A 27,771-nucleotide genomic window follows, 5' to 3' on the forward strand; every position below is an offset into this window, starting at 1 on the left:
TAATAACTTGAGTAACCATTGAACCACAGCTGTTTTATAAAATATGTACATATTCAGACGTAACTTCAAAGTAATTGGCCGTTCTGTTGCTGAAGAGGAAATTGTGTGTAACATTGCCCTTCCAAAAGAAATGATCTGGCCCACACCAGACCACCACGGAAAATGGCGACTGTGAAATAGATGGAAGACGAAAGTAAGAAATTATTCAATGCAGCGTTCAAATTGTTTCCTGTCTCCATCCACACCGCTTAGAGGTAACGTTTATTTGTTTTTACGCAATGTTGTGGGTGTCTGTATAGTATGTAGCGAGGAACGATTGTCATTAGCTAGAGTTTAGCCTGAGGAATAGGTTTTGGTATGGAACAGCCTTAATGGAATGGTCTGCAGCTCCTGCAAGCAGCATCCAACAACTCAGCGTGATATAAACGCCAAAGAAATAAAACGATACCCATGCGAAACAGAGTAGAAATAATCCAGCTTGCTCTGAAAGTAGGTACGTTCGGAAACGTCTCCCAAATTTTGTGGATTGGCATATAAGTGAACTACTGTGTTGAAAGTTTTAGCTCTACAAAATCTACAACCGTTGATCGAAAGCCATTTACGAGGTCCATCCTTTTGCAGTTTTGGTGCTGCCGTGCTGGTGTTAGAACACCTTTCTCTGCTACAGAAGCGATCACTTGGGATGACACTTTTACTGCCCTTCAAACCCAAGATCTCGCACTCCTGCGACCTTGTAGATATACAATACCCACATTTAACTACTAAGCTAATTGTCAAGTATATTTTACATTTGGTTGTATTTATTTTGTACTAATCATTACAGCTTGATGATCACAACACTCATTGTAATGACGATTTACGTTCGGAAACGGTTTATTTTTAACAACATGTTCAAATAAAGACCATCATTCCAAAATTTGGTTTGTAAAACAAAGGTATCATTAGCTTGTAAAGATGGCTTATAAAACACTGATTACTGGTAACACTGACTGCTGAAGCTTGCTAAAACAATTATTGACCATTCTTACTAGATGCTTAAGACACCTTAACATCTATGAATTATGTTTTACACTTAGGCGCAACTCATTATTATTTAAATTATTGATCTGTTAAATATTCTGTCAATTATGGTTAATAATTTGGCAGATTAAAAACTCAAAAATTCGTGTAAAAATATCAATCAAAATGTCCTAAAACCTGAAATGTCTTCTGAGGGGTTACTTTTGTATGACGAACAACAGCAACATTTGGTTTATTATCAAATGAGACAAAAATGTAGCAAGCAAATTCTCACTATTTAGAAGCTGGAATTAGTGAATATGTTGTAAATCTGCTTGAAAATAAACATAATTTATCAAATTAGTTGCTGATTAATTTTCTGTTCAAATAATTGTTTCAGCTCTGTTGACATTTTAAACATGACTAAACATTTTGAGCCAAAAATATCAACTTCTAGTAGCTGCAATCCACATTACACTAGTCTACAGTGTGTTTATATTACACAAACATTCTGTTGATGATTCTGCTGTTCAAAAGAAATATGCATATATTCCTCTGAAGTGTTGCTACATACTACAGATAGTATGTCATAGTCAATTTGGGCCATTATGAAAATGAATTCATGGATATTGATAGGGAACATAAGGTGGAACCATGGACGTGCTATAAGAGCTGGAGAGTGGACTCATGGTGCACAGTTATTCGACTGAAAATCACTTGCTTGATGCATAAATGAAAAACGGTTTCTGGTCTCCGCATATGCTTTCACATTGTAAGGCCTGCTGCACATGTCCAACTGTTTTTCTGTGATAGTCCAGTCTGCACATTCCTACTCACTACATATACTTCCCAGTTGAAAGATGTTACAAAAAGGTTACTTTTATGAGATGTGGGAAGGTTTTATAAATACAACCTCCATTAAATAAAAATACAAGTTCCTAATATAATAAGAACCTACCTTGGTTGTAGTTTGAGGTGTACCATTAACAGTTTTACAGAGATCTCTTTTTTTAATAATAGTGGCCGAAGTCCCTGGAGAAAATGCATGTTGAACCATATGGAAATTTTTCCTTGCATTACCGAAAGTGACCACTGGGCAAAATTGAGGTGGGGCCATATCCAGCTTTCATATTATGTCTATGTGTGGAACAGGTTGCAGTGGCCATGTTATGTAGTTTTACTTTACTGAAATCATTTTGGATGGTTAAAATTCCCTGCTCTTTAAGTCCCCCCCTTACCCACTAGTCCACTTTGTTCTGATTTACCAGCTTGCAGCCTGTCAGTGTGCCAAGGGTGAGCCATGGATGAATTTTTGGAAGGTGTAAAGAAGTCTTGAAATTCCACATATGCCAAGCTCACATTTTAAAGCTTTGGGGTTGTTTACCCTGCATCACAACATTTAAAATAACAAAACATTTTATTATTATAATTTCAAAGAAAGAACCAGTATCCTTCAATTTTTCACTACAACTAATGACATTTTATTTATGATCTGGTAAATCCTATTGTCCCTCAGGTTGACAGTAGACATTACCCAGTTAAATTCTCTCAGACCCTGGGCAGTAGACTGCTGACATGACCCCTCTAATTTTGCTAACTGGTTCTCAGGGTGCTGAAAATGTCCGACCAAATTCACAAACATAGTGGCTTTGGATAAATGGACCACATACTATAACTTTTGAGGGGTACTGTCTTGCATAAAGAAAATAACAAAACTTAATAAAGTGGTGGTATAGCAGTACTAGGATGAAATTTTTAGCAGCTCTGAGCTTAGCCTAAAATCTCCCCCAAGACCACTGGTTGGCGTGCAAGGCATTCTGGGATACCTGGTTACTGCAAGTCCACACAAGTCAGCTCAGCACAAGATGCTCATCCTCGATAAAATTGGTGGAGCAAGAGCACTTACTATTTCTTGATCTGTACACGTGAACTTTGAATTGGAGCAGTACTTGGGCTTTGACTGATCATGTTTCACCATTCCTTGGAGATGTCTACTTGTGTGTTGGCTTTGCTGGTCAGTAAGCTGTGTTAAAACATGTTAGCAAGCACTATTGCGTGACCCTGCACAGTGCATTCACGGACAGTCCAGAATGTAAGTTCCTGGTGTTCAGAGCCCAATATGCAATTGCTATGGGTACGCCTTTTTTCTTCTGCTGGTGATTTCCTTTATGTTTACAATATTTAAAAGGATAGCAGCCTTGCTAATGACATTAGTATATAGTTGGTAGTAGGTTTAAAAAAAAACACTTTAAATTATGTGGTCATATAGAATGAAAAATTGATTAAAATTGTGAATCCCCCAGAACACTGAAATAAAAAATGGATGGCCATATCAACTAGCTGTATCTTGATACCACTTTTTCACAGACTTAATAAAAGTACTTACTTTTTGAATACTTGCCAATACTGAATACCAAAACAAATAGTAGTTGGGACACATCCAAAGACTACGACTCTCAATAGTTTCAAGGAGCAGTGTTGTGTTTGCAGAATTCCTGAACTGTTTGCTATGGTTGAGACAATGCAGGTAAAGGTGGAATTATACTTATCAGTCAGTACACGTAAATGTGGATGTAGACCTATGCAGAAAAGGTAATTATGGGTTACCGAGGGCTGCAAAGGACCCAACGGAGATGCCTTCCAAATCTCAAAAATGTGTTGTGCAAAGATTTGTTAGGACAGGACAATGTGGTTCTCTGTCTAATAAATGCGTCACATCCTCATCTGAGCAATGAATGAAAACGTGTATAAAGTTGAGTTCAGTAGACCACACCTCAGCAGAGCATCCTGGTAAGGAACCATTCCTGCAGGAGTCTGAAAAACGTTCATCCGGTCATATCCATTTTTGTTGAAATTCGTGTTTATTTTTACAGAGGTAAAGGTATTGTGAATCGCTTCAGATGCATTTTATTTCATTTCTAGATTGTTTCTTTATTTTCAGCAAATTGAGGTTTGTTAAATGCGATGCTGCCCCCTTTTGTGGATACATAAATCTACTATGCAAGTATAAGAAAGACATGCACGTCCACAAACATATCCTGGTGAAGTTTCAAATCGCTGTTTACACGTATCAACGGAGAAGTATAATTCTGCCTTACAACAACATTCCAAATGAGTTATGTTCGCAAGGGAAAACACTGCCCCTTAATCTTTTGAATGAAGCCAGTGTCTTAGCACAATGAGGCTGTGTTAATCATATCAAGAGGCTCCTGCAAAACAACACAGGTTCAGCAAAAAAAAACCTGGACCTGTTCTGCTGCAACACAATGGCAATGTCATACTTATACATGCCTGGTAGATTTGTTTCTTGAACTGGCCAAAACCTCCAGCATCATTTAACAGGCAACTTCATGACCTGCCCCCATTAATGTGTTTTATTTATTTATTTATTTTTTAACCTTGTGGCTGGTTTTGCTCTTAAAAACTGACATCATCATTTTATACAATTAACTGAAACCACAGTCAAAAATCCAATGGGGAGAAACATTCAAGGCCACAAAAACCTATCAGAAAATCCCACTGTAACAAAGTAGATAAAATTGGAAATTTATAATTGAAATTTAAAATTATTTAGTTTTTACTTGCAAATGTTTAATTTAACTTATGGGATGCTACAGTGTTAACTTTAGATTTTGTCATTCCTTTTCAGGTCATGGCAGCTGAATTGTCATGTCTGACAGGTGTTGATGAAGATGACAAAGATGCAGATCCTGAGATCAATGCACTCTCACTCCTGCAAGAGCCAGTGACAATGGCACAAGAATCGTCCTCTTGCACTGATTCTTTTGGCAAGCCTTCTGTAAAACAAAGCGATGTTCTGTCAAACACAGATATGTTGTCTCCAGTTGGTCTTGGAAATGGACCTTCTTCACTACAAGCTACAGAAGCCGATGAAAGTAATAGCATCTCTACAGAAAAAGAGGAGGAAAAGAGCATCACTCCACTAAAAACTGTGCAGGAAATTGACCCTGCAGGAATTTGGGGTTTTGATGTAGACTCGCCAGAAAACTCATTAGATAATTTTGGTAGTGCCAGTGACCTTCACTGGGACCCTCACAGAGAATTTATGCAGTTCCTGTGGGAGAACCATGTTGATTCCCCTGGTGAGGAGCCTAAAGAGGTGGTCCCTCCAACCAACAGCCAAAGGAGAAGAAAACGGAAAATGGACATGGTTGTCATGGTCGATCCCTCAGAAGACCTTTACCCTGATCTGAGCCACAAGTCCTCTGAGGAATTGTCTGATGATGAAGGGCCAGTAGACTCCATTCCTCTTAGGAAAGTTCGAAAGTCAAGGAAGTTCTCCAAGTCACAGTCATCACCAACAGGAAAAGTTTCTAAGTATTCCAATGGAACTGTAAAGGCCATCAAGGAAATTCTTTACAATGTACCTGCAAGAAATTCACAAGAGAACAATATAAGTGATGGACTTTCACCATTGAAGGGGAGGCTCACAATAAATTCTCATTCAGAGGAGGTTTCACGTTACCCTTGCTCTATATGTAAGCTAATTTTCAAGAAAGAGCATCATTTACATCGTCATATGAAGTCTCATAATGACACTCCGAATAAGTCACCAAAGTCTTTTATATGCCGTGAATGTGGACAGTCTTTTAGACAAAGTGGTTCACTTATTGAGCACATGTCCATCCATCAAGAGAAGAGAACAAGACTCACTGAAGAGATCAAAGATGTGAATAACAAGAAAAAAGAGGATAACGCAAAGCTTTGTTGCCCACAGTGCCCATTTGGAACAAACTGCCCAAATACATTTGTTCAACATGCAAAAACCCACGAGAAAGACAAGAGAAAGTTTAGATGTGACAAATGTAGCTTTAGGACTATGAGTGAGAATGATCTTAGGAAACATAATATTATGCAGCACACTGTTATTACCAATAAAAAGCAGATCCAGAATGATGCATCTGATAATACCTTCTCCTGTAACCTTTGTTCTTATAGAGCTTTTAGCAAAAATGTTTTTAAGAATCACCTGCTGCGGCGCCATCAGCAAACGTTTGAGGAATATGAAGCTGCACAACTTAGTGAGAAAAATTCACAACCATCTAAAGATCAACATGTTAAAACTTGTAATAGTCCTGTAGAAGATGCAGAGTTTACATCTAAAATCTCAATAAAAAATCAGATCTCATCTAAAAGAGCTTCTTCACCTTGTGAGTCCAGTCACATTTCAGACTTATTCAAAAATAACAAGCTTAAGAAAGGTTTTAAGTCTCAACTAGCGGAATCAAAGCTTGACAAATCCATTAATGTTCTCCTGTCCCGGCAAAGACATGGGAAGAAGAATGCTGAACATAAGACGGAAAGCAAAAATTGCAGTACATCTGTTCAGGATTCAAAAAGTGACAACGATTGCTCGGATCAGTTGCCAGGAACCATGACTGTCAAAGCTGAAGATTCAGCTTTATCCCCAAATGATCATAAGGTGACCTCCAGTGCAGCTGAAAGTGATCTCAATAGTGTTTCCAAGTTGAACATAGCTCAGTCGACACTCAAAAAGTCTCCATCTAAACGGAAGATGTCAACACCATATCGTAACACCTCTGACCAAGATACCTGCTTCATATTACCAAAACCTTTGCCAAGTCCCAAGAAAATAAACCAAGATGAACTGGAAGACAATGACGACAAAGACATTTTCCAGTTTAAAGATACAGATGGCAACATAAAATCCTTTGACAATGGTATCAAGAAAGAAAAACAAAACATTATTTACACTTATAGCAGAAGAATGTCCATGAGGGGGGCTCTCCAGGCATCTAAAAGGCTGTTTGAGAAAATAAAGACAGAAGAGCAAGAACAGAATGACCCTGAAATCAAAGAAGAATGCATAGAAACAGAAGTATTTCAAGAGCCATTTGATTCCCACCAGATACCACTCGGAGAATCCTTCGCAGATGACTTGCCAGAGTTGGACTCAGACCGCAAGAATTGTCCATACTGTCCCGCAGTTTTTGAGTCGGGTGTTGGATTGTCCAATCATGTTCGAGGTCACCTTCATAGGGTTGGACTGAGTTATAATGCACGCCACGTAGTGCCTCCTGAGCATGTGGCTTCTCAAGACAGGAGGCCACGAATTAGACGGAAGATTTCAGCATTCCGACGATTGAAAAAAGGTACTTCAGTACTAGTGGCATGTTCTTTTGTTAAGGGAAAACAGATTTTTTTATTTTTTTTTTTCAATACTAAACTCATGGTAGAAATGTGGTATCACCGTTACATAAAACTGCACTGAGGGAGCGAACAACCAGGGGTCACACATTTATACAGGTCGTTAATAAACCAAATTGTCTTTTTTATTTTGATGAAATATAACTGTAAAACTATTACTACAAGTCCATCAATTTACTGGGAACTTAAAGGATAACTTGTGACATTTTCTAAATTAATCATATTGTCCAACCAACATGAATTCTGTAGTCGCATTTAATTGGTTGTCAGCCTGCAGACATCTGTATGGTGATTGTGGACAATATAAATAATGAAAATGACTGAAATTATCCTTTAATTATTACCTAATATAGTTATGTGCTTCATTCTTAAATTAAGAGGCATGAGAGCACTCAGTTTTATTTCTGCCCCCAGAAAAAATTGTAGCCATTAAGAAAACGCTCTTTTAACCAATTTTTAGCTATGTAGCCACATCTGAGATGGCTTTTGCAAAATTCAGCATTGTCTTGACTGGTAATTGACAGGTCAGCAAAAAGAGACCTAAGTTGTTGCACAGTAGTTTTCCTTATGTTCTCTCATAATACAGATTTCTAATTTATGATGTTGTAGTTTTACTTTTTTTAATTTAAAATTTTCGTACTTTTTTTTTCAGCACTACGACTGGAGTCAGATACTGATACTGTGAAGAGTATTCACTCTTGTCCATTATGTGGAGACTCATTTGATAACAGGACTGGACAGTCCAACCACATACGAGGCCACCTCAAAAAGCTTGGTAAAAGCTTTGCAACAAAGAACAAATCCCCGTTGTTTTTACTCCGAGAATTGATGCGTGACAAGAAGGAGTTTCAACGGGCACTTCAAATTCTGGGAAAGAAACGGAACCATTTTCAATATGGTGCTACACCAAAGCTGTCTAGTCTTGGCCGTTTCACGCTGTCTCCGATTGGAATCCCAAAAAGTAATTCTGTTCAAAGAGTTTGCACTGATGCCAAACCACTAATGCCCACATTATCTTTAGTAGAAGTGGAATCTGAAAAACATGAACTAGAGACTCGGTTGGATGTTAAAAATTCACTCTCAGGCACAACTGCCTTGATAGGAATTCTGAAAAAGAGGAAGTGTCAAGAAGATACCAGAATAAAGGGGTCTTCTCAATCAAGGAACACATTAACAGTTTCTTCAAACAGTGAGCACAGTTCAGGATCAAGAGTTGCATCTTCACTGCCAAACTCCATATTCGGTAAGTAATTAACTCTTATTACTCACCAGACAGGATAAACAGGAAGTGGAAGACTCTCTCAGCTCTGTGATGAACTGACTGTTATTAAGAATAGTTTTGGCTGTTGATATATTTTAAGAACCCTAACTAAAAAGGAGGTTTTACGTTTAGGACGTTTTATTAACGAAATTTAAAGACCAGGCATAATTCATAACTGTGAGAGCTGCAGTTGTTAAATTTTATTTGAACAATTAAATCGTACTTACATTTAACTTTAATGTACTGTAGGGGATACTTATTTAACTTAGACAAAAAGCAAAGGGTCATGCAGTGTCCAGAGTAAAACACTATTTTTAGTGTTTTAATGTTTAAAACATTACATCAGCCATTAGAAAATCAGTCTGTAAACGTGACAGGATGATGTGCCAACTTTTATATTCAAATATGATATTAGTTAACATTGACAGAATAAAACTACTATTTAAAGGAATATTTAAACCTTAGGTGCATGATCCCATTTGTGTTTAAATTAGAAAGCTGACAAGTATTTGACACAAATTAAGGACATTAACAACGAGAGCAGCTGTTCTATGCAAACATTGGAGTACTAATCATTTGATTTTATGTATTGTTAAAATAAGATGTCATCAGCATAGAGTCGTACAACGAGATTTCCCATTTACTTCCAGAGTATGCTGCACATCACAAATTAAATTAGTGTTCAAAGGTTTTTTATAAGCTTAATAGCATTCAAAATTGTACAAGATAAAACAGATACAGAGCATGTCGTGATAGGAAGAAAGGAAGTAAATGTTAGTAATTCCAGTCCTAAAATTCTTATTGCAGCTAACAACTAAAAGAGCACCCTATTGCTTTTTGTCTTTGTTTTTGTTTTGTTTTTTCTCAGAAAAAGGGGAGTTCAACAGGAAGGTGTGCATCCATTGCAATGCAACTTTCCACAGCGGCGTTAGCTTGTCTAATCACCTCCGGGCATATGCAAAACGAAAAAGGACTGCATTACTTGAGGGAACCAGTAAGTGCCATTTGAAAAACACGAAAAAACCCATCCTCTTCAAATACACAATAACAGTCTTGATTTTAAAAAAAAAATATTCTTGTTGCTTTTCCAGTAATTCATATTAATTTATTGCAAAGGATCCAAATACTTGAAGAGTTGAGTTCATTCTTAAATTTGAAAAAAAAAATGACAAATACCTTTACTGTAACACTAGTAGCTAAAATTAGTATTTATTTTTCTGTGTGTGTGTGTGAGAGAGAGAGAGAGAGAGAGAGAGAGAGCGCTATATAATGAAAGTGCTGTATAAGGGTGGACCATTTATACCTTACTTACCATACTTTTTCTCACCGAGTCCTGATAATACAATTTATGAACAAGTCACTTGGTCTCTTATTGCACTTCAGCGGATAAAGCCATAACTGTCTCCTTAGCTAGGTACCAAAATAGGTTGTGATACCCAAATCATGGTTATTTTTAGTGTAATCAGTGATTGTGTCCTCCCCAAGGTAAGAATCTAGAACGGCATCAGCAAGTGAGACACAAAGATTTAGATTGTGGCGGAAAGTCTTCAGTTCTAGTTTTCCTGCAAGCACAGATCATCAAACCGTAACAGTTTGTCTTGAGCTTTGAGTCGTAACTGCACTATACTGTAGCTGAGACAAAACCAGAGTATGAATAAAGTATAAATAAATATATATATATAAAAAAAAAATGATTTACTGAACTTTTAGATTATGTTGTGAGAATGTGTTAGTGTAAACTAAAAATACAAATGTTTACAATACAAATACAAACCATAGTTTTTGATAACATATCAATCTAGAGGCAGCTCTGAAAACTAATGGTTAAAAAAAATTTAATAAAAGGAAATATTTATATTGTAGCATTTGACTGTAAAGCAAGGAGACAGCGCTCGAGGCCTGGCCCAAAGAAGAAGACACTACCTTTACTACAAACTCCAGAAGAAATGTACAGACTCACCTGCAGGTAATGTTTTTTTTCTTTAATGAATTTAAAGACAGGTTCTCTGAACATCAGAATATTCTACATGTGCGTTATGAGGTAAACGTTAGCTAACAAAAAGATAAATAAAAATAAAGGGGAGGAAGAACTGTCTTGCTTACTGTATTATATATGGAATTCAAATTGGTGCATTTACGTGGACTTCATTGACAAGGGTACAGTCTTCTTTCTTTAGTAAGTAAATTTTCTTAAATGTAAACAGGAAATCTAGTCAGCCTGATTTCCCTAACTAGATTCTCCTATAGAGTGCAAATTTCTCCATGTAAGCAGGTTTGTAATCATCTTTTTACAAGCTTGCATGTACATGACTAAAAGCTGGAGGTGAGTAAAAGGGCTAAACAAAAGAAGAGATATTAAACAGAGAGACGGTGTCTCTGTTGTCTTTTAGTTAAGTCTGCTCAAACTTTGACTAAAACAAAAGTCCTCCAACGAAAACAGTAAAAAAAAAAACATTTCTTTTTTTATCATGCAGTAAAAATCTGATAAAAATGTATTATATGTAATTTTGTGAATGGGATTTTGTGAATCAATAAAATAATACTTCAGATATCTCAGAGTAATGCACAAAACAAAAATCAGCGCAACAAAGACAACAGAACATGAATCAATTTGGGTTTCCTAAAACCGAGATTGGTTCAAACACTGTCTGCATTCGTGAGTTTGGATGAAGTGCCTGTAATGCCTGGTTTTTTAACTGCATATAAAGTCAATGTATCAGTCTCTTACAGTTATAATTGATTCATCATTTAATCCAGTTTAATATATTGCTATTGAATAGTGACCATTTCTTATCATCTATTTAGCTTCTGTTGGCAACTAGCATATATTTGGAAACAAACTGCAGAGCTCAAGGGACCTGGTTTCACTGTGGTAGGCTTCATCTGTTGTGTCCTACCAATAGTCCAAAGGCCAAATAAAATTTGTTTACAATGTCAAAACATAAAAGTAGCCAAATCCTCACTTGTTGAGAAGTCTGATATGGGAAGCATTTGGCAGTCATGTATCAAAGATTTAATGGTTATCAAAATGTCTTGTTAATTTTCTTTCAATCAACTTTTTAATTTTAGCATATTTTATGGAAACATCAGGAGTCTTAAAATAGTCTGTGCATTCAATTTAGTGTCAATGTGGTTGTTTTTCTTTTTTAAAGAGTAATATATTTTAAGTAGAAACGAGTGCAAAATATGACTTTTGCATTGTTAGACACATTTTGTATTATCACACTCTCCTCCTTTCATAGGTTCTGTGACCTCGTCTTCCAGGGTCCCTTATCGGTCCAGGAGGACTGGATCAAACATTTACAGAGACACATTATGAACACCGGTGTCCCTCACACTGGCTTAGGCATGGTAGAGGTCACCTCACTGCCCACAGACCCCCCAACTCTCAAGACTGACCAAGACAGCTCTCTGACAGCCACACATGCTGCCTCATGAAGCCAATGGGGACCTTTTTAGAATTCACTAGACTGTGTGTATGTAAAATGGATGTTCTTTCATTTTTTTAAGTCAATGAAATACTGGCCAAAAGTACAATAATGCTCAACGAAGGAGATATTGTACATGTGTGGACATTTGGATAAATGAAAAAAATTATTTTGGATATTGTTACCTTTTTTCTGTTTTTACATGGTCCATTTTTTGGAAAACAATTCCATGTGGACAGACTGTTTTCTTGTTTTATGCAGTAATGTTGTGTGGAATCCATTTCTAAATGAAGACAACTTTTACCTCAGATTTCTCATGGTTTGAGTCTGTTTTTGTCAACATTTGGGAGCACCTCTCTTCTGTATCAATATTCACATTTATAAAATGCATAGAATATTGTTTCTTTTGTTTTACATGTTCAAAATCCCGATCTCCGTTTTCAGGCTACCGAGTTACTGAGATGAGTATTTCAACTGAAAATTATGACACCTGAAAGCTCTCTATAAACAAAAGGAATAATGTCTATGAAATTGTTATGCATTGAAAGTGTTTACATTATTTCAGTAACTTCATTGTTTTCTAATAAAAGATTAAACCAGAAAGTGGTTAAGAAGACCTAACATGTGCAGCCTGTGCTGACAATGCCCTTCATACATGTCATCTATATTTAATGTTTAAATATACTGTTTTGAAATAATTTAATTTTAAATGTACTATATCACACAGATACAATACTTAAAACATTTGTGTTCTAAATAAAAGCAAAGAAACTGTTTGGCTTTTCTTTATTTTCACATACAAAAATTGAATCTGTATTGACAAAATTAATAGTTTTATTCTCTCAAGGTAGCCAAATGGCAAAAACCTGAAAGCCCTGTAGTTATTAACTTACATAGACTTATAAAATATGAAATGACAACACGCGACCAAAAGTAAAAAAAAAAAAAAAAAAAAAATCATACTGTGCAAACAAACTTGGAACCATGATGCTAATATTTATTCTTACATCAGATAAACAGGCCAAGCAATATACTCTCAGGTGTCAACAGCATTTATGTGTGTTTGGGTTCTAAACCCACCCACTGCTGTTTTATGACCACTATTATTGACCTAAAGGAAACAGTCTGAGTGTAAATAGTATGCTGAAGTCTTTCAGAAGTCAGTGTCATTCAAATGGGCTCCCACCCTGAAAAAAAAAAATCATTATTCACTAGCTGCATTTGAAGAGCTCAGTGTAGCCAAGTGGAATCCACTTTAATTAGTCATTAACAATAGCTTTGTAGAGTACGATCTTATATCTTATACCTTATATTTAAAGCAATAACCCCATAAATAAGACTTATAAAATGCTGTGTTACCTTTTCCTGTATTTTTACAATTTTTATATGTGCAATGCATGCTTATTTGTCAGAAAACAAATGTCAAATGTTGACTTTCTATTAGCACAAACATTTAGTAATGTTGACTGTATTGATATTTTATAATAGCATATTGTACATTATATATGTATATGCTGAGATGAAGCATCACACATTTACTGCATTGTGGTTTACAGCAGTACAACATTGATATTAGCCACTTTCCTGGTAGGTGAGTCATGGTGAGTGACCAGCTCTTTTCAGCCTTCTGAGCACCAACAGTTTTTCTTCTAAGATCTTCATAATACATTTTAACACACCTGATCATACTTTGATAGTGGAGACCCACATTTTTTTTATTAAAATGATAAGGGCCTTATAGTCAGACTTCCATGTGATAGTCATCCCACTGACTGAAACACCTGGCTCGAATGTCTTTAAATTCATTGACAATCCTAGAGCTTCTCATGCTTTTGCCACACAAATACTTAACATTGGGTCATTTCAATAGTAAAGAGGAATATGTTTTTTTTCCTCCAACGTTATTTTTTTCCCCAATTAATTTAATTGGGTTCCCCATATTTACCTGTAAGATCATGTTAAAGTTACATTTCTTAGGGGGTTCACAAACTTTCAATTATGTTCATTACTGCCAAATACCTTTATAAAGTGTTCAAACTGAGGTTTCAGCTCCTTCATTATAGTTTCAGCTTTGGCAAGGCAAGATCGTCTCTGCTGCACTTCAAACTCCTGTGAAAAGAATGGAAACATTCAAAAATAATGAAAAAGAAACAGTGTTTATTTAATCCATGTTAATCTTCCACATAAAAGCAGAGTTACCTTTGTTTTGGAAAGGTGATTCTGAGAAGTAATGTGAGTCTGCACAGAGGATGCCGATGTGGATACAAAAATATCACAAGCCGCACAGTGAAACATTTCCACCTTTATCATATGGTCATTTTCCTGGAGAGCTGACAAGTATCTGATTTTAGGCTTTTATAAGTCTGGAATAGGGGTTAGGACAATACACAAATTGTTTGTCTCTATTCAAATATGTTTACCTTGAAGAGCGCTGTCCTCTATAGCTCGACCGCACTGACGGCCTTTGTACATCATGACTTCCTTTAGGAAAAACAATTTTAATCAAATGTCTTTAGGTTGAAACAAAAAACAGGTGGAGAAATGGCTGCTGCACAGAGAGTGATGAAAACGTAAGGACTCTCAAAAGGACATACTCATCCATACTCTGTACCGTCTTACCTGTAGAAAGGCTATGGCCAGATCATCATAATTATTCTGCTGTTGAATGTGCTCCATTGTGTCCCAGTGACTTTTGCTATCCAAGTGATCTTCCAGCTCCTGCCCATTGGGCAACTCAACATCACAGAGATCACAGGTGATGGGGCTCCTACAAGAAAATATAAAGGCATACAGTGCTGCATAATATATAATACATCAATATCAGTGGAAGCCTCTTTGAGTTACTTTTTAATATCAGAATAAGAACCCAAAGATTCTAAACTCAATGCATTAGAAACAAACAATGTAAAAGTTAAGATTATAAGCATACATAAAAACCTGTACAACTTTTAGGTAAATCTGCATACACAAAATACATTCCAAGTCTCTGTTTACTTTATGCCTTTCAAAAATCATCAGTATGCTTGAAGCTTACTTGTCCATAATAATAGTTTTATTGCTGTTCCTTGTCATCTCTGTGGGGAGTTGGTTGTGGTCCTGTCCTGCAGAGAAATATTATACAAATCAACTGTGGTTCAAAAGAACATGGCCAAAATGAAGTTCTACTTTGATCAATAAAAACACAGTATTAGTTTTTTTTAGATTTCCAACAATACTCTTAAGATGCTGATCTAAAGCATGTAATCAGTGAAATTGCGTTTCTTGTATGTAATAATGGTCTATAACACCAAAGAAAGTGTCACAACCCGACCTGTTTCTATGTGCCCCAGTTGATGTTGCTGCGACCTGGGAGACAATAATTTACCAGCAGTGGTCATCTAAAAAAAGAGAGAAATGACTGACTGTCTCAGTAATGTCACTCCAAATACAAAGGTACCTGTTTTGTTCAAATGTCACAATGTACAACCATCTTATTTTCATCAAAAACCAAAGATTGAGTGTAACCACAGAACTAAAACTTTAAAACTAAATCCAAAAAACAACTTTTCTAATACCTGTTTCATTGCTGATACATCTCTTCTGTAATCTGGCGCTGTTATCCGTTCCTCCTTGTTGGTCCTTTGTCCTCCAAAAGATGCTTGAAACTGTTGTGTGGAGAAGCCATGAATACTCCTGTCAGGACTGCAGACCCTTTGGTCCAGAGGTCTGCCTACGGAGCTATATTCCAGTCGGTCAACTGATTCAGTGCCTGGGCTGTAAGCTAGTCTATCAGCAAGTGTATGACCTGGATTGAGAGCTGGATTGTCGCTGGATCTGATTTCGGGGCTAAAGAGTAGGCCACCTTGCGGACAGCAATCCCACCGGCTCTTTTTGAGGCAGCCTTTACCTGGAGGCAAACGCTTTTGTCCCAGGTTGTTATCCTGATCAGATAGGCAGTGATTGTTGTCTCTTTTCTGTGGTATCTTAAGCTCAGAGTCTGAGAATACGGGGTTGTAAGGATCATAAAGGTCAACCCTAAGGGAGCACGAACAAGATCACAGAGAGTGTGTTACATGCAATTTACAATGATCGACAGTAGATCACAGAGAATAAGAGTGTGATCTGCATAAAAAAAAGGAAAATAAGAAAAAAGTACTTAGAGGCTGTAAAATGTGTCCATTTGTATAAGCAGTCTCAGTGAGACTCTACATTTTTCCTGCCACCTCTCAAGGTCCACCTGGAATAATACATAATCAGGTCACCTTCACACAGCCCATACATGAGTATTTTAGGCCTCCACGTGACAAGTGTCACATGTGGGGCATCTTGGATAGTGACCAGTAGAAACATTACTCTTCCACTGACACATTGGCAGGCATTTCTGCAGGACATAAATTTTCCACAAGTGTAACTCAAGAGGCTCATTAGGTCATTTGGGCTAAATGCAGTCTTATTTTGCATATTTGATATTTAATCTATGCTCTATATAAAAATTCAATCAATTTCTGCATCATTTACAACTACTTATTTGTTTAGATAAAACCACTATGATTCCCAAGTCACACTTTTGTGTTTTCCCCCTGGAAAAAAAGGTGGTTTGTTAATAACATACGGGGCCAATCATTAATTTGGTGAGTACATTAAAAAAAAAAAATCAATGTAGAAGAAAATTTGTGATGACCACAAAATCTCTTAAATTGCCTGAGAACAATTTTTTCTGAAACCAAATGTGTTTTGAGTCATTAGTGAAATGCAGAAATTATTCAAGGAACCTAAGGAACATTCAGGTAGGAATTACAAATTGATTATCGAGACTTCAGCCTTGCTGACTTACCCTTCTGAACTGCTTGTGCCTTTGTCCTCGGAGTTGTCGTCTCCATTGACTGGTTTGAATGAAGACTTCCACCTATAAACAGGGGGTCCTAGAATCCAAAAGATTGCAGTGTAAACAATTTATAGACTTAATACATGGTGCTTTTCTACTTTGACAGACCAAGCGATTTACAATTTTGCTTACACACACAGACAAAAGCAGGTGCTGCCATTCTAGGACTGCCCCATCAATCCCAGAGGGTAACTGGAACACTACAGAAAGTGTCTAAACGGATATATAAGTTAAATATGTAATTCCACTGCTATGGCCTAGTAAGGAGGTGTTGAATGTCCTCAGAGGATACCTGGACGCCTCTGGAGTTGCAGTGTCTTAGCAGCCATGTCAGGTGTCCTGATGTTTGGATTTTCTCCTGGTTTCGCTTGAATCAGTTTCATGGCTTCTATGAAGTCCGGTGGTACTCTGTTTAACCACAGAAAACAGTGCTAGCATCCACATAGCAGAAACTAAACTCAGTTAGCCTAGCTATTTTTGCTATTAGCTTCAAGCTACACAAACACACACACACACACACACACACACATTGTTTATATCTAAAGAGTTGGTGTTTAAACATCGGATAATATGATAGCATGCATGCAAACTCTAGCTAGTCCTAATCCAACATGATCGCTGTGGTAAATGCGAAACTTCTTCATATAAACTAACGCTGAACACACCATTAACTTCACGTAAAGACAGTGTCAGAGTTACCGTCCAGGCAGCTGTGGTGTGTACACTGGAGCAGCTCCTCTCGGTACTGCTGCTGGGTTGAAAGGAACATTATTTTGTCGGTGCATCATTAAATCGCTTTACAGGAGCAGCTAGGTTAGCATGAGTGTAAAGTACAACTAGTTCACCCACAAAGAGCTGGCTGACGGATATTTACTCACGCACGCCGACAGATGGCAGCATTCTGTAACAAGACAGGCCTCATCCCGACCTCCTCTGCAGTTTGAATGATACACCTGTATGACATACAGTATCAACTGTGGTCTCCAAATCCGTGCATGTCACTTACACGCCAGCAGTTGGCATGTCAGTGTGCAGGTTTCACAAAGCAATGCCTTCATGAAATTTAGTAGCTGTCAGACCAAAATTGATAACAGATGATGGAGTCGGTGCCAGCAAACCTCCTCTATGTCCTCTATAGTGTAAAAGGAAAGGATCTGCGGATCTTGTAATCTGTGGGGAATTCATGTCCACAGCAAAATGGATAAATGAAAAAAGGTGTTTCCACCAGACTTGTATTCCTGTTTGGCTTTCAGGGTGGGAACTAGAGCAGTAATGCTTATGTCTCTCCTGGGTTTTTGGCATTTGGCACAAGACTGCAGACTTTCTGCAATCCAGCCTATGACCTAGACTGTAGTATTAACATAACAGGAACAAGGAGCAGGGAGTGGAAAAACCAGCCAGAATCAAAATATCTGCTGTAAGTGTAATCATAGTACAAAGAAACTTCCCAAGCACAATAACAAGGCTGGTTAATTTACCGTTACACTGGGCCACAGGGCTCTGATTCATTGTCTGGTGGTAGTTTTATTCAAAATGTTTACAAACCTGTATCACTAAGGCACATTATCAAACTATATCATTGAAATTAGTTGTTTTTATTCAATTATTTGTTAACCTGTGTCAAAAATATACAAATTACATATATTTAAAATAAAATTTTACTAGGTTTTAAGCCTAGACTTAAAAGTAGAGAGGGTCTGCTTCCCGAATCAGAACTGGGAGCTGGTTGATAGCTAAAAGCTCTGCCTCCCATTCTACCAATTGAAATTCTGGGAACCACAAGGCCTGCATTCTGAGATCGAGGTGGTCTACTGGGATGATAAACTACTGCAAATATGTGGATAAAGTATGATAAAACCTTTATGTTGAAACCTATGAATACATTTTCTGTTTGAGAATAAATATGAATATAATCTGCCTCATTCAGCAAAGGCACAGAAGAAAATGATATTGTCTAAAATCAACCCATATACCGAGAGCAGAATGGTCTTTGAAAAATACATCTTTGGCATGTGCAGGATCATGTGGATCAGTAAATTCAAAACATTTATCTTCATCATGTTAACAGTAGCCATCTTGTGAAAAAAATGGTGGATTATGTGAGGTAACCTGCACAAACAGGAAACAAGAACAAAACCTGCAAAAGTTTCTGGTACAGACAGACAACTACAGGAAAGTTTTTGCAGCGGGTAAATGTTCAATGAAACTTCTGCTCTGAAACAGAGCCTTCAGATTGGTTTTATTTGGGAACAAGAAAAAGGATTATGGTTGGCTAGAACATCAAATTTCCCATCACCAATAGATAGAAACTCTTTTAATATGAGGGAAAATAAATAGAAATGTCTGTGCAGATGTACTTGTACTGTGCAGGTGTGGGTGGAGGAGTGCAATACTTTTTATGCTTCCAACTTGGCCAGGGCATGACAGAAAGTCTGGACACCATAGCTTTGGAGATAAATCTGCTGGTGTCCAAGATATGTGGGTTTCAAACCTGTAAAGGATTTTCTTTTACAGCATAGTTGTGGATTTTCTTTAAAATACCACACGAGCATTGATGCTCTTTTAAGTTTTACAGCTTAAAATAACTGCATTTCCATGTCATTTGTAGTATTCATTGGTGTGCACTTGAAATGAAAACTAATTTTCAGGCTCCATCTAAAATCTTGTTTTATTGTGCCATAAAAGTGTGAACTTTGAGCATATGATCAGAGCATATAGGCCTACACATGAAAACAGAGAGAACAACAAAGGCAGACATGCTTCTGTCGTCATTACATGACTCTGGCATGTAAGCAAATCAGTCCTACCTGTGACACAAATCAGATTTCAAATTTTAAAAGGTGATTGAAAATATAGTCATCAGATTTCCTCTTTATGGGGTAATTTTCATCTTAGGTCATGTTATCACAAAAAACATTCACTGATCATTACATCATCTGGTTTTCATTGTGCAAATGAATCACTATAGGCCTTAGTATACAATCTTCACAACTTTAAAGTAAAGGATCATTATTGGTGCTTTGTCTCTACCTGAGATTCACAACTCAAAACTTTGCTACAAGACACCAAGGAAAATCAAGATTTCCTTTCAGGAAATGTTAGACACTACCAAGTAAGGAACAATGCAAAACATCAAATATTTATATTTGGCCTTGTTTTGGTGAAAGCCATCAGTGTAAAAAATAGCAGCAGTTAAGGCAAAAGATTGTTCCTCATGGTTATACCTGAGTACCTAAAACAATATTGACAAAACTACATACTGTGTCATCAGAGCAAACTAATTTGGTCTGTAGAGTACTACATAAAAAAGCTAAACTATAAATCTTTATTATTCAAAGCTATGAAAATGGTAAATAAAAAACTGCTGAATAATTTACATACTCAGCAACAAGAAAAACAATCACTATTGTTTAAATACATCTAAGATATGTGCCACTAAAATAATTGAGAAAATATGTTCATTTTTATGGATTCTACAATAGTAAAAGTCTAATCTTCTTCTGTTAAACAAGCTTGATTGCGCTGTGACTTTTGTGCTATAGGCCATTCGTAAAGGATGTGTTGTTATCTCGGTTGATACTCTCCTTAACTTCCACAGGCAGTGTGTCAAAGAGATGGTCTTCCACAACCAGGCCATTTTTGCGCAGCAAGCGACAGTTTCCGAGCTGAACAGGCAGTCTGTCCAAACAGTTTCCCTTCAGCTCCAGCTGAGTGAGCTGAACCAGTTGACCCACAGCTTCTGACAGAGTAGTGAGTGCATTTTGCCCCAGGCACAGCACCTTGAGCTTGGTGCATCTGAACAGAGGCTTGGGCAGCATCTCAAGCTTGTTGGAGCTAATGGCAAAGTGCTGGAGGTTTTGAAGGTGGCCGACATCTGGAGGGAGCACAGTGATGGAATTGTGGCTCACGTCCAAGTGCCGCAGTTTAGGTAGAGTGAACAAGGCTAGAGGCAGTGACTCCAGGTTATTGTGTGAGAAATAGACAGTCTCCAGAGACTTGACCTGACCAATAGATGATGAGATGGTTATAATTTTATTGTGCCACAGTTTGAGGCACACCAGCCTCCTGAGGTGCTGGAGGCTGATGATCTCCTCTATTGTCCGGATACTGTTAGATTTCAGGTCAAGCTCCTGTAAGGTGGCCAAGCTGAAGATAGCGTGGGGAATTCTCTCCAGCTCGCAGTTGTGCAGCTCCAGGTCAACTAGATTTGTCATCTTTTTCAGACTGTTTAGTACCACCAGTTTTGTGCCATCATTGTGTACCACTAACTTAATAAGATGTGGTGAAAGATCTGTGATGTTTGTGGGAATTTTAGTGAGGTTGCTTTTCAGGCATAACGTCTTTAAATGCCTCAAGTCTCTCATGGACTCTATACCGATCATTTTGTTATTTTCAGAGCTCAAGTTGCCAATTAGGTTAAGTTCTCTCAAATTTCTTAGCAAATATACCCATGTGGGTATCTCAGCAACATCAGTGAACTTGACATGGAGGCAGCGAAGATGGTCACGGAGGAAAGCAAAGCCTGTCTGCTCAACTTTGGCAGGACAGTGGCAAAGATGCAGCTCCTGCAGGCATGTCATTTGGGAGACCTTTGCAGAGAACCTCACTTCGGGAATCAGCTCCAGTTTAAGCACTTCCAAATCCGTGAGATCAAACACTGCATTCGGAAGTCCGGACAGCATGAAAAGGTGCAGCTCCTGCTGGTCTTGTGCGTTACGGGTCACAAGCTGCCTCAGTTTTTCAAAGGTCCACTCATGGTTGAGGCTGATCTCCCTTAGCTTGTTTTCACTGACCTCGGACAAGAAGACACCAAAGCGTTTAGAGTAGAGTTGATCATATTGATCAACCATGTGTAGGAGAAATGCAAAATCATTTTTGACATCAGGAATGTCACTAAAGCTGCTTTCTTCCCTGACCTTCTCGAATGAGTATTCTTTTAGAGGTCGACGGAACACCCAGAAGAGAGAGTACAAGCATGTCATCCCATAGATCAAAATCAAAGCCATGTAGGTAATGAGAAGCTTGTTTAGCATGAAAGCCATGTTGTGCGTACAGTAGAAATTTCTGTATCCTGTTAGCTGTTCCACTTTAGGTTTACAATTGTGTGTAAACCTAATTTCAGCCAAAAATGTCGAAGTGTAGGACAATATCAAAATAAATTTGACAGTTTTGACAATGGTCTGAGCTACGTAAAGTTTATAGATGAAATCACTGTCCTCCACATGAGCTCTAAATTTCCTCACTTTCTCAAACAAGGCTTTGGCCTGCTCCCCGTCTTTTTTGTCCAGGATTGTCATACTACTTGGGACCTCCAAAACAGCCTTATCGGCAGAAAACGTCCGCCCAAGCATGGGGGTGGACGAGGTGATGCTTGTATTTTCATCCTTTCCCTCTACAGATGTCTGCTTCTGTACCGAGGAGGTGCCGGTGAACCTCTGTTTGTTCTCTGAGTCCTCACAAGCTGTTTCTGACAAAGCCTTTGTAGTCCAGGGAGACTCGAAACATCTACCCAAAATAGAAACAAAATGCTCGATCTTTGAACTGGTTTTGGGGTATTTGAACCAGAAATTGCTACTAACCATAAGAACAATGGTGTGGATGAGAGTGAGATATGGAAAGTACTTAGAGTACCAGGGCAATGCAACATGGTAACATATTTGGTTGATAAACACATATTGTTGAAAGTCCAGATTGGTCTTGATGCCTGTTGGTTGAGGCTGATTGACATATTCTTCTGCTACCACAGCGGTTTTTTGACGGCTTACGTGGATCTCATGGACGGCTTCGTCCGGTAAGTCCTTTGTAACATATGCGACAGTATTCACCACAGGGGCCCCGGTGGCTACCGATGAGGATGCTTCTTGTGCACTCTGTTGGGGAAACGAGCAAGGTTTAGATGCTGAGGCCTCTTCTGGGTCCTCCAGACAAGGAAGGCAAGCCACCTGGTCCTTGGTGATCTGCATGGTCATGGCAAAGATAGCCAGCATAAGCATGACCAGCCCCAGGTAGTCCATGAAGACATCCCACCATGGCTTTAGAATGCGGTACGTCGGCTGGATGTCATTCAAGGATGCAACCTCAGTAAGAGTGAACATTGCTGCAAACAATGGAGGAGAGTCAGTTAATAGTGTGTTGCTTGTTGATTTTCTATGGCACTAATGTTACCTATACAGTACAAATTTACCTTTGGAGTTAAAATTGAAATGATTTGTCAAATACTTGATTGAAGTTGCAAAAAAATTAACCTGCAACTATTCTGAGGGTCAGTTAAGTCATTGTCTGGTTCCTGCTTTTCCACTGTAAGGATTTACTGATTTTTATTCCTGTAAATAGAATATCTTCGATGCACAGCTGGTTTTACAAGACGACAACTGAAGAAGTTAACCTAGGCTCTATGAAAATGACACATTTTCTTTCATTTAATAATGAAAATACTAGACAATTTTAATCTATAATTAGCCATTTCATCTATAAATAAAACAATCTGTAATTGCAGCCTTGCGTCAAGTTACCATAATCCATCTGTTTATATTCATAAGGGCTAAGAATAAAAAGTCTTTCACTTCACTTCCAACACTGTGTGCTTTTGTCATGACTAATTGTTCAGGAAACAGAAACACATAATGCAAGTATCTAGAGGACACAATTTCAGCATGAAGTTTGATCATTCTAGATCAAACTTGTGGCAAGTTGCCAAGAAGGGAGAGCCACATTGTACTCCCTGACAAAGATGCTTGAGTAACAAATTTAACCCTGAGCTGTAAATGGTATGTGACTGTGAAGGCACAGCTTGTGAAGCTCCGGAGTTTTTATGTGCTCGATCACTTTATCGTTAAGTGCTAATTTCTTTTCTCACCTTTCAGTCCAGTTTAATTCCATAATAAAATGAATGATGTTTAAGAGCTGAGCCAAAACTCTACTAAAGCCAGACCTATTACAACCAGCTGATACTGGAACAGTGCACAGTCCTTTGATGTACGCCAAATATCTTAACTCACTGAGATGTTTGGCATGAGAATGTTTCATTAAGTAAAGCCCTGCAAAATGTTTCTTTTCTTTTCTTTATTTGGCGGATGAAGCATTTATGAATCAGGTGCATTTAATGTTTCATCTTTCATCTGTTCTTGCTTCTAATTGAAAATAAATAAAAGAACGGGTGTTGAATAAATACTTACATCAATTATTATCTGTACCTTTGGAAAAACTGCAGACTGGACTTGACTCCAAAAATGATATATTTTGTTAGTATTGGGTAGAAGTTTAGTGTTTTGAAGAAGAGTATATGTCTGATATATCTTGTGTGGTATGAATGGCATTTTTATCAAGTAGGAGCCAACTGGCTCCTGTGTGTAAAAAGATAAAAACATTTCAACTTTAGAATTTTCTGGAAGCTTCAGAGTTTTCTCCCCGCATATTTTAGCGCTGCAATTCTAATTATACAATAGAATTATTATAGTTTTTTTAAATGTATTGTGACAATATGTAGAAATTCAACTCTTGCGCAGCAGTTTTACTGGGAAAACAAGCAGCAGTTTCAGAAAGAAAAGGTGGGGGTAAATGATTAACTATAGGGGTAAAAAAAGTGTCATTTCAATATTTTTGAGGTAATTTAAAAATGGAATAATTAACTTTGTTAATTATTTCACTTTTAACCTACCTTCTCAAACACTTTTTACAGCTCCATTTTTAAACGATCAAATATTGGAAACTTTCAGTTAAGTGATAAACCAAATTAATGTATTGTCATGAGAAAGTCTTGTCTTCTTTTACTGTGGTGAGTGTTTTCTCACAGTGTTGTAATTTTTCATATTATATAAGATATAATAATATCATAACAACAGGTACTTTTTTCAAAAGAGATATTTTGGTGTGTGACAGTGGGAGATGCACATGTCATTTAGTCATTACTTCCATTTAGTTGCTTCAGTTACAGGGTCCTGATAAAGTGCTGTCTCACTATCATACTGGGAGACCTGAATATAACAGTGGCATCATTAATGTTATTAACACCTGTGCTTTTCCTTCTGTGACAGGCAGACTGTCTGCCATGAAGATGGCCTTAACAGTCAGCTACATTTAACAGTCAGCTACATTTCAGTCTGGAGTGGTAGGCAACAGTGAATGTTGCTCCCTTTGACACCATGTGTCTGCATTGAGCATTAGGGTTATATTTTGCTTATATGGCCACTTCTTTTGTGTTATTTTTTTAGAAGGAAACAAGTTTGTGGAATAAATAAAATGTCTTTTTTAAAACAGAAATGTGTGTTGCCAACATACTTAAGAATATAGTCAAACTGATATTTCTGAGTGTTTTTAGAAAATGCACTTGTTGATAGTCTCTCCCTGGTGGTTTATAATTAGTCTCTTCACACACGATGGAAGTAACACGACCACATAGGGTACGAATAAATAAATAAATGATCCAACTTAGTGCGTGGGGGCACTAAGGGCGTCGCCCAGCGCCACTGAGTCCCAGGAGGGGGCCTGTGGGGGCAGGGGGAAAGGTGGTGTGCTCTTCCTGTGAGGCTGGTTAAACCTGTATGATAATTGTCCCCGTGTTTGTGTGGAGGAACATGTGGAATATTGTACATTAAACTCGACCGAGTGTGCTGCGTGGTACTGAAAATAAGTGAATCTGTAAGTGTTAAAGATGGGCGAAACACCGTTTTATGCGAACTACACTAAAGCGAGATCTGAGAGTAAAACGCAGGCTCCAAGTAAACCATAAGGGGAAAAAACGACCTGTTGGCATTTTTGAATTTAAGCGGACTACCTCCCGGAGGAAACAGCACATTTCTACATCTGCATGATAAAACTCTGGACCTGTCTGTCAGTGAAGGTTTTCAGTGCCCATGTGTATTTATGTGGAAGCAGACCCTTGTCCCCTAGACTTCTGTCTTCTTACTTGGAAAGGTTTATCTACTTCAGTCCGTGTGCCCTTATTAGTTTGAGGCAAAGTCGGTTGACGGGAGTAGATTTGTGCCCTCAGGCGAGGAGCTGCGCAGTAAGTTGGCTTTTGGTCAGGTGACTTGTTGAAACATGTTAAACTGAGGATCAGCGTGTGTTCTGGCGTTAAACATTTACAGCAGCTAGTCAACGACTTTTTCACTGGAACCAGTATCTACGGCCACATTTTAAATTATTAACAGTCACATTACCAACCTTTGAAAACATTATCTCAAAAAGGCCAATGAAGAAAATAAAAACATGGATGGAAAAACTTACTGCAGCGTGGTGTTCTTGAAATCCAATTATGTCTTCTTCTGCCTGCATGCCACTTCTCGCCCCGGTCTTCAGGTGCGCATCTAACCTAATTTCTCAGCCCCGTTAAAAACTGCGGGAACGACGCTGCTCTGTGAAACAAAGCTTTGAACTACATTTGCTCAGAGCTGTGTGTCGATAGCTGTTTTTCGGATTCGTCCCTCATAGCTCAGCCCGCGGGGAAGACCCCGCTGTACGATGGACAATATGCGCAGGTAGAACTCCACCGCAACAAATATTTAAGGGCAGCAGATCCAATATGGAGCCGCACGGACCGCTGTTGTGGCCACTATGGGCGCCTCTCATTGGACGAAGACACCGCCTTGCTGCATTCACGGCGTATGCGAAACACGGAAACAGCAGCGACACAGACAGCAGATGTGCTGAGAGGAAGTGAAGTTTCGGATCTATTAAGACACCTACAGTCAGTCTTTCACACTAAAAGTGTGTGTCCGGTCCACACTCTTCACTGTCCTATTGTCGTTGTTGCTAGGGGTGGAAGAAGAACTCAGATATTCTGTTTAATTAAAGGTGTCATTACCTCAGTGTAGAAATAGAACATAAGTGAAAGTTTACATTTACATTATACGTTTAGTCATTTAGCAGACGCTTTTATCCAAAGCGACTTACAAGTGAGGTACAAGGCAACAAAAATCTAAGTCAAGGAGAAAACATCAAAGCGAAGTCCTATCAGAGTTTTCATAGATTTAAGTGCATAGGAAGGTGCGGAAGAGTTCTGTTTTCATCAGTTTTTTAAATATTGGGAGTGAGTCTGCATTAGAAACGTTCCATAAATAAAAGTAAACGTGTACTTACGTAAAACTATAGGAATTATGCTATTGCATTAAATGTGTACCCTTCACTAATGTTGCAGCTGGTGAGAGGGATAATTAAACACATTTATGTGCTGCCAAGTAGTTTAATACAGAGTAATTAATATCATTTGTTTGTTTATTATGTTTTATATTAAGAACATAAATCTGGTAAATAAGGTAATGTAACAAAAACAAAAAAAATGCAGCGTAATAAAAAGCACAGTATTTACCTGTGAACTGCACTGGAGCAAGGCCTTTTTAACTTCGTCCTTTTTCACAGATCTTTTGAAATACCACGGCCACAAGGCAGATGTGACAAAAGAGTCCTTGTTTGTGCCAGTTCACTGCCACACTGTTATGTCTCACTGCACTTCGCCTGAGCAGAGCTGTCTCAATTTAGTTAATCATCTCTGGCTTCTAGAAGTAGCCCATATCTGCTTCAAGGCTCAGACTCTCACCTATAGAGCAGGCACCTCAACAGCACTTTCCTACCTAAAAACCCTTATCCAGGTCTACAATCCCTTATGCTCACTGTGTTCTGCCAACAAACTGTGTCTGGTGGCCCTACACCACACAGTAAAAGGCCCTAAGCAAAGCTGCTCTGCTCAGTGGACCATTGATGCTGGAAAGAGCTACCAAACTCTGCATGCTCAGCAGCTTCACTCCCATTATTCAAAATGTTGTAGAAAGACAAAACTCTTCTGCACCTTCCTATGTACCTCTTCTATTGAAAAAACTTCCCCCCTCTGTCTGAACCTGCACTTGTGTCTCCTTAAACGGAATAATTTCTTCTCGTAGCCCTGTGCTTTATGTTTTCTCCTTGTCTCCGAGTTTTTTTTTGCTTTGTACCTCACTTGTAAATCACTTTAGATAAAAGCAAGTTGCCACATGACTAAATGTAAATGTAACTCATGGTTTTTAAAGAGGCATATTTGCTGTGGTACAGGTTATAAA

General features: G+C 38.0%; 3 protein-coding genes across 8 annotated transcripts; 1 reads left to right on the forward strand and 2 right to left on the reverse strand.

Annotated features, from left to right (window-relative positions):
• Window positions 1-95: 95 nt before the first annotated feature.
• znf644a (zinc finger protein 644a) lies at window positions 96-12,834 on the forward strand. Of its 2 annotated transcripts, none has more exons than XM_067475736.1 (6): window positions 96-193; window positions 4,649-7,133; window positions 7,841-8,431; window positions 9,318-9,443; window positions 10,313-10,415; window positions 11,692-12,834. In XM_067475736.1, exons 2-6 carry the CDS (start codon window positions 4,652-4,654, stop codon window positions 11,885-11,887), a joined length of 3,498 nt encoding a protein of 1,165 aa, XP_067331837.1. In that variant the 5' UTR covers window positions 96-193; window positions 4,649-4,651; the 3' UTR covers window positions 11,888-12,834. The 2 variants fall into 2 exon arrangements, with proteins under 2 accessions (XP_067331837.1, XP_067331835.1); XM_067475734.1 differs by having other exon boundaries at window positions 125-254.
• LOC137098964 (uncharacterized) lies at window positions 12,650-19,247 on the reverse strand. 5 transcript variants are annotated; one of them, XR_010910687.1, is made up of 11 exons: window positions 17,441-19,247; window positions 17,034-17,149; window positions 16,691-16,778; window positions 15,432-15,891; window positions 15,188-15,254; window positions 14,912-14,978; window positions 14,497-14,644; window positions 14,298-14,358; window positions 14,077-14,115; window positions 13,897-13,986; window positions 12,650-13,064 (listed from the first exon to the last, which is right to left on the reverse strand). XR_010910687.1 is itself a non-coding variant. In XM_067475749.1 (11 exons), the coding sequence occupies exons 1-11, from the start codon at window positions 17,527-17,529 to the stop codon at window positions 13,044-13,046; spliced, it is 1,338 nt and encodes a 445-aa protein (XP_067331850.1). In that variant the 5' UTR covers window positions 17,530-19,247; the 3' UTR covers window positions 12,650-13,043. The 5 variants fall into 5 exon arrangements, 3 of the variants coding, with proteins under 3 accessions (XP_067331850.1, XP_067331848.1, XP_067331851.1); XM_067475749.1 differs by having other exon boundaries at window positions 14,077-14,207; XM_067475747.1 differs by lacking the exon at window positions 12,650-13,064 and having other exon boundaries at window positions 13,071-13,986; window positions 14,077-14,207.
• Window positions 19,248-19,391: 144 nt separating this feature from the next.
• Window positions 19,392-26,345, reverse strand: lrrc8da (leucine rich repeat containing 8 VRAC subunit Da). The gene is made up of 2 exons (XM_067475737.1): window positions 25,967-26,345; window positions 19,392-22,838 (listed from the first exon to the last, which is right to left on the reverse strand). Exon 2 carries the CDS (start codon window positions 22,834-22,836, stop codon window positions 20,278-20,280), a length of 2,559 nt encoding a protein of 852 aa, XP_067331838.1. The 5' UTR covers window positions 22,837-22,838; window positions 25,967-26,345; the 3' UTR covers window positions 19,392-20,277.
• Window positions 26,346-27,771: the final 1,426 nt, after the last annotated feature.

The sequence above is a fragment of the Channa argus genome, chromosome 14, assembly GCF_033026475.1.
Source record: "Channa argus isolate prfri chromosome 14, Channa argus male v1.0, whole genome shotgun sequence".
Taxonomy (NCBI): domain Eukaryota; kingdom Metazoa; phylum Chordata; class Actinopteri; order Anabantiformes; family Channidae; genus Channa; species Channa argus.

Coding starts and splice junctions, on each gene's coding strand:
- LOC137098964 (XM_067475747.1), bottom strand. CDS start 17,529: ATGATGCACCGACAAAATAATGTTCCTTTCAACCCAGCAGCAGTACCG. Junction 14,359..14,496: donor TGGCCATAGCCTTTCTACAG/GTAAGACGGTAC, acceptor TTTTTCCTAAAG/GAAGTCATGATGTACAAAGG. Junction 14,208..14,297: donor AGAGGACAGCGCTCTTCAAG/GTAAACATATTT, acceptor GATACTTGTCAG/CTCTCCAGGAAAATGACCAT.
- znf644a (XM_067475736.1), top strand. CDS start 4,652: ATGGCAGCTGAATTGTCATGTCTGACAGGTGTTGATGAAGATGACAAA. Junction 7,134..7,840: donor ATTCCGACGATTGAAAAAAG/GTACTTCAGTAC, acceptor TTTTTTTTTCAG/CACTACGACTGGAGTCAGAT. Junction 10,416..11,691: donor ATGTACAGACTCACCTGCAG/GTAATGTTTTTT, acceptor CTCCTTTCATAG/GTTCTGTGACCTCGTCTTCC.
- lrrc8da (XM_067475737.1), bottom strand. CDS start 22,836: ATGTTCACTCTTACTGAGGTTGCATCCTTGAATGACATCCAGCCGACG.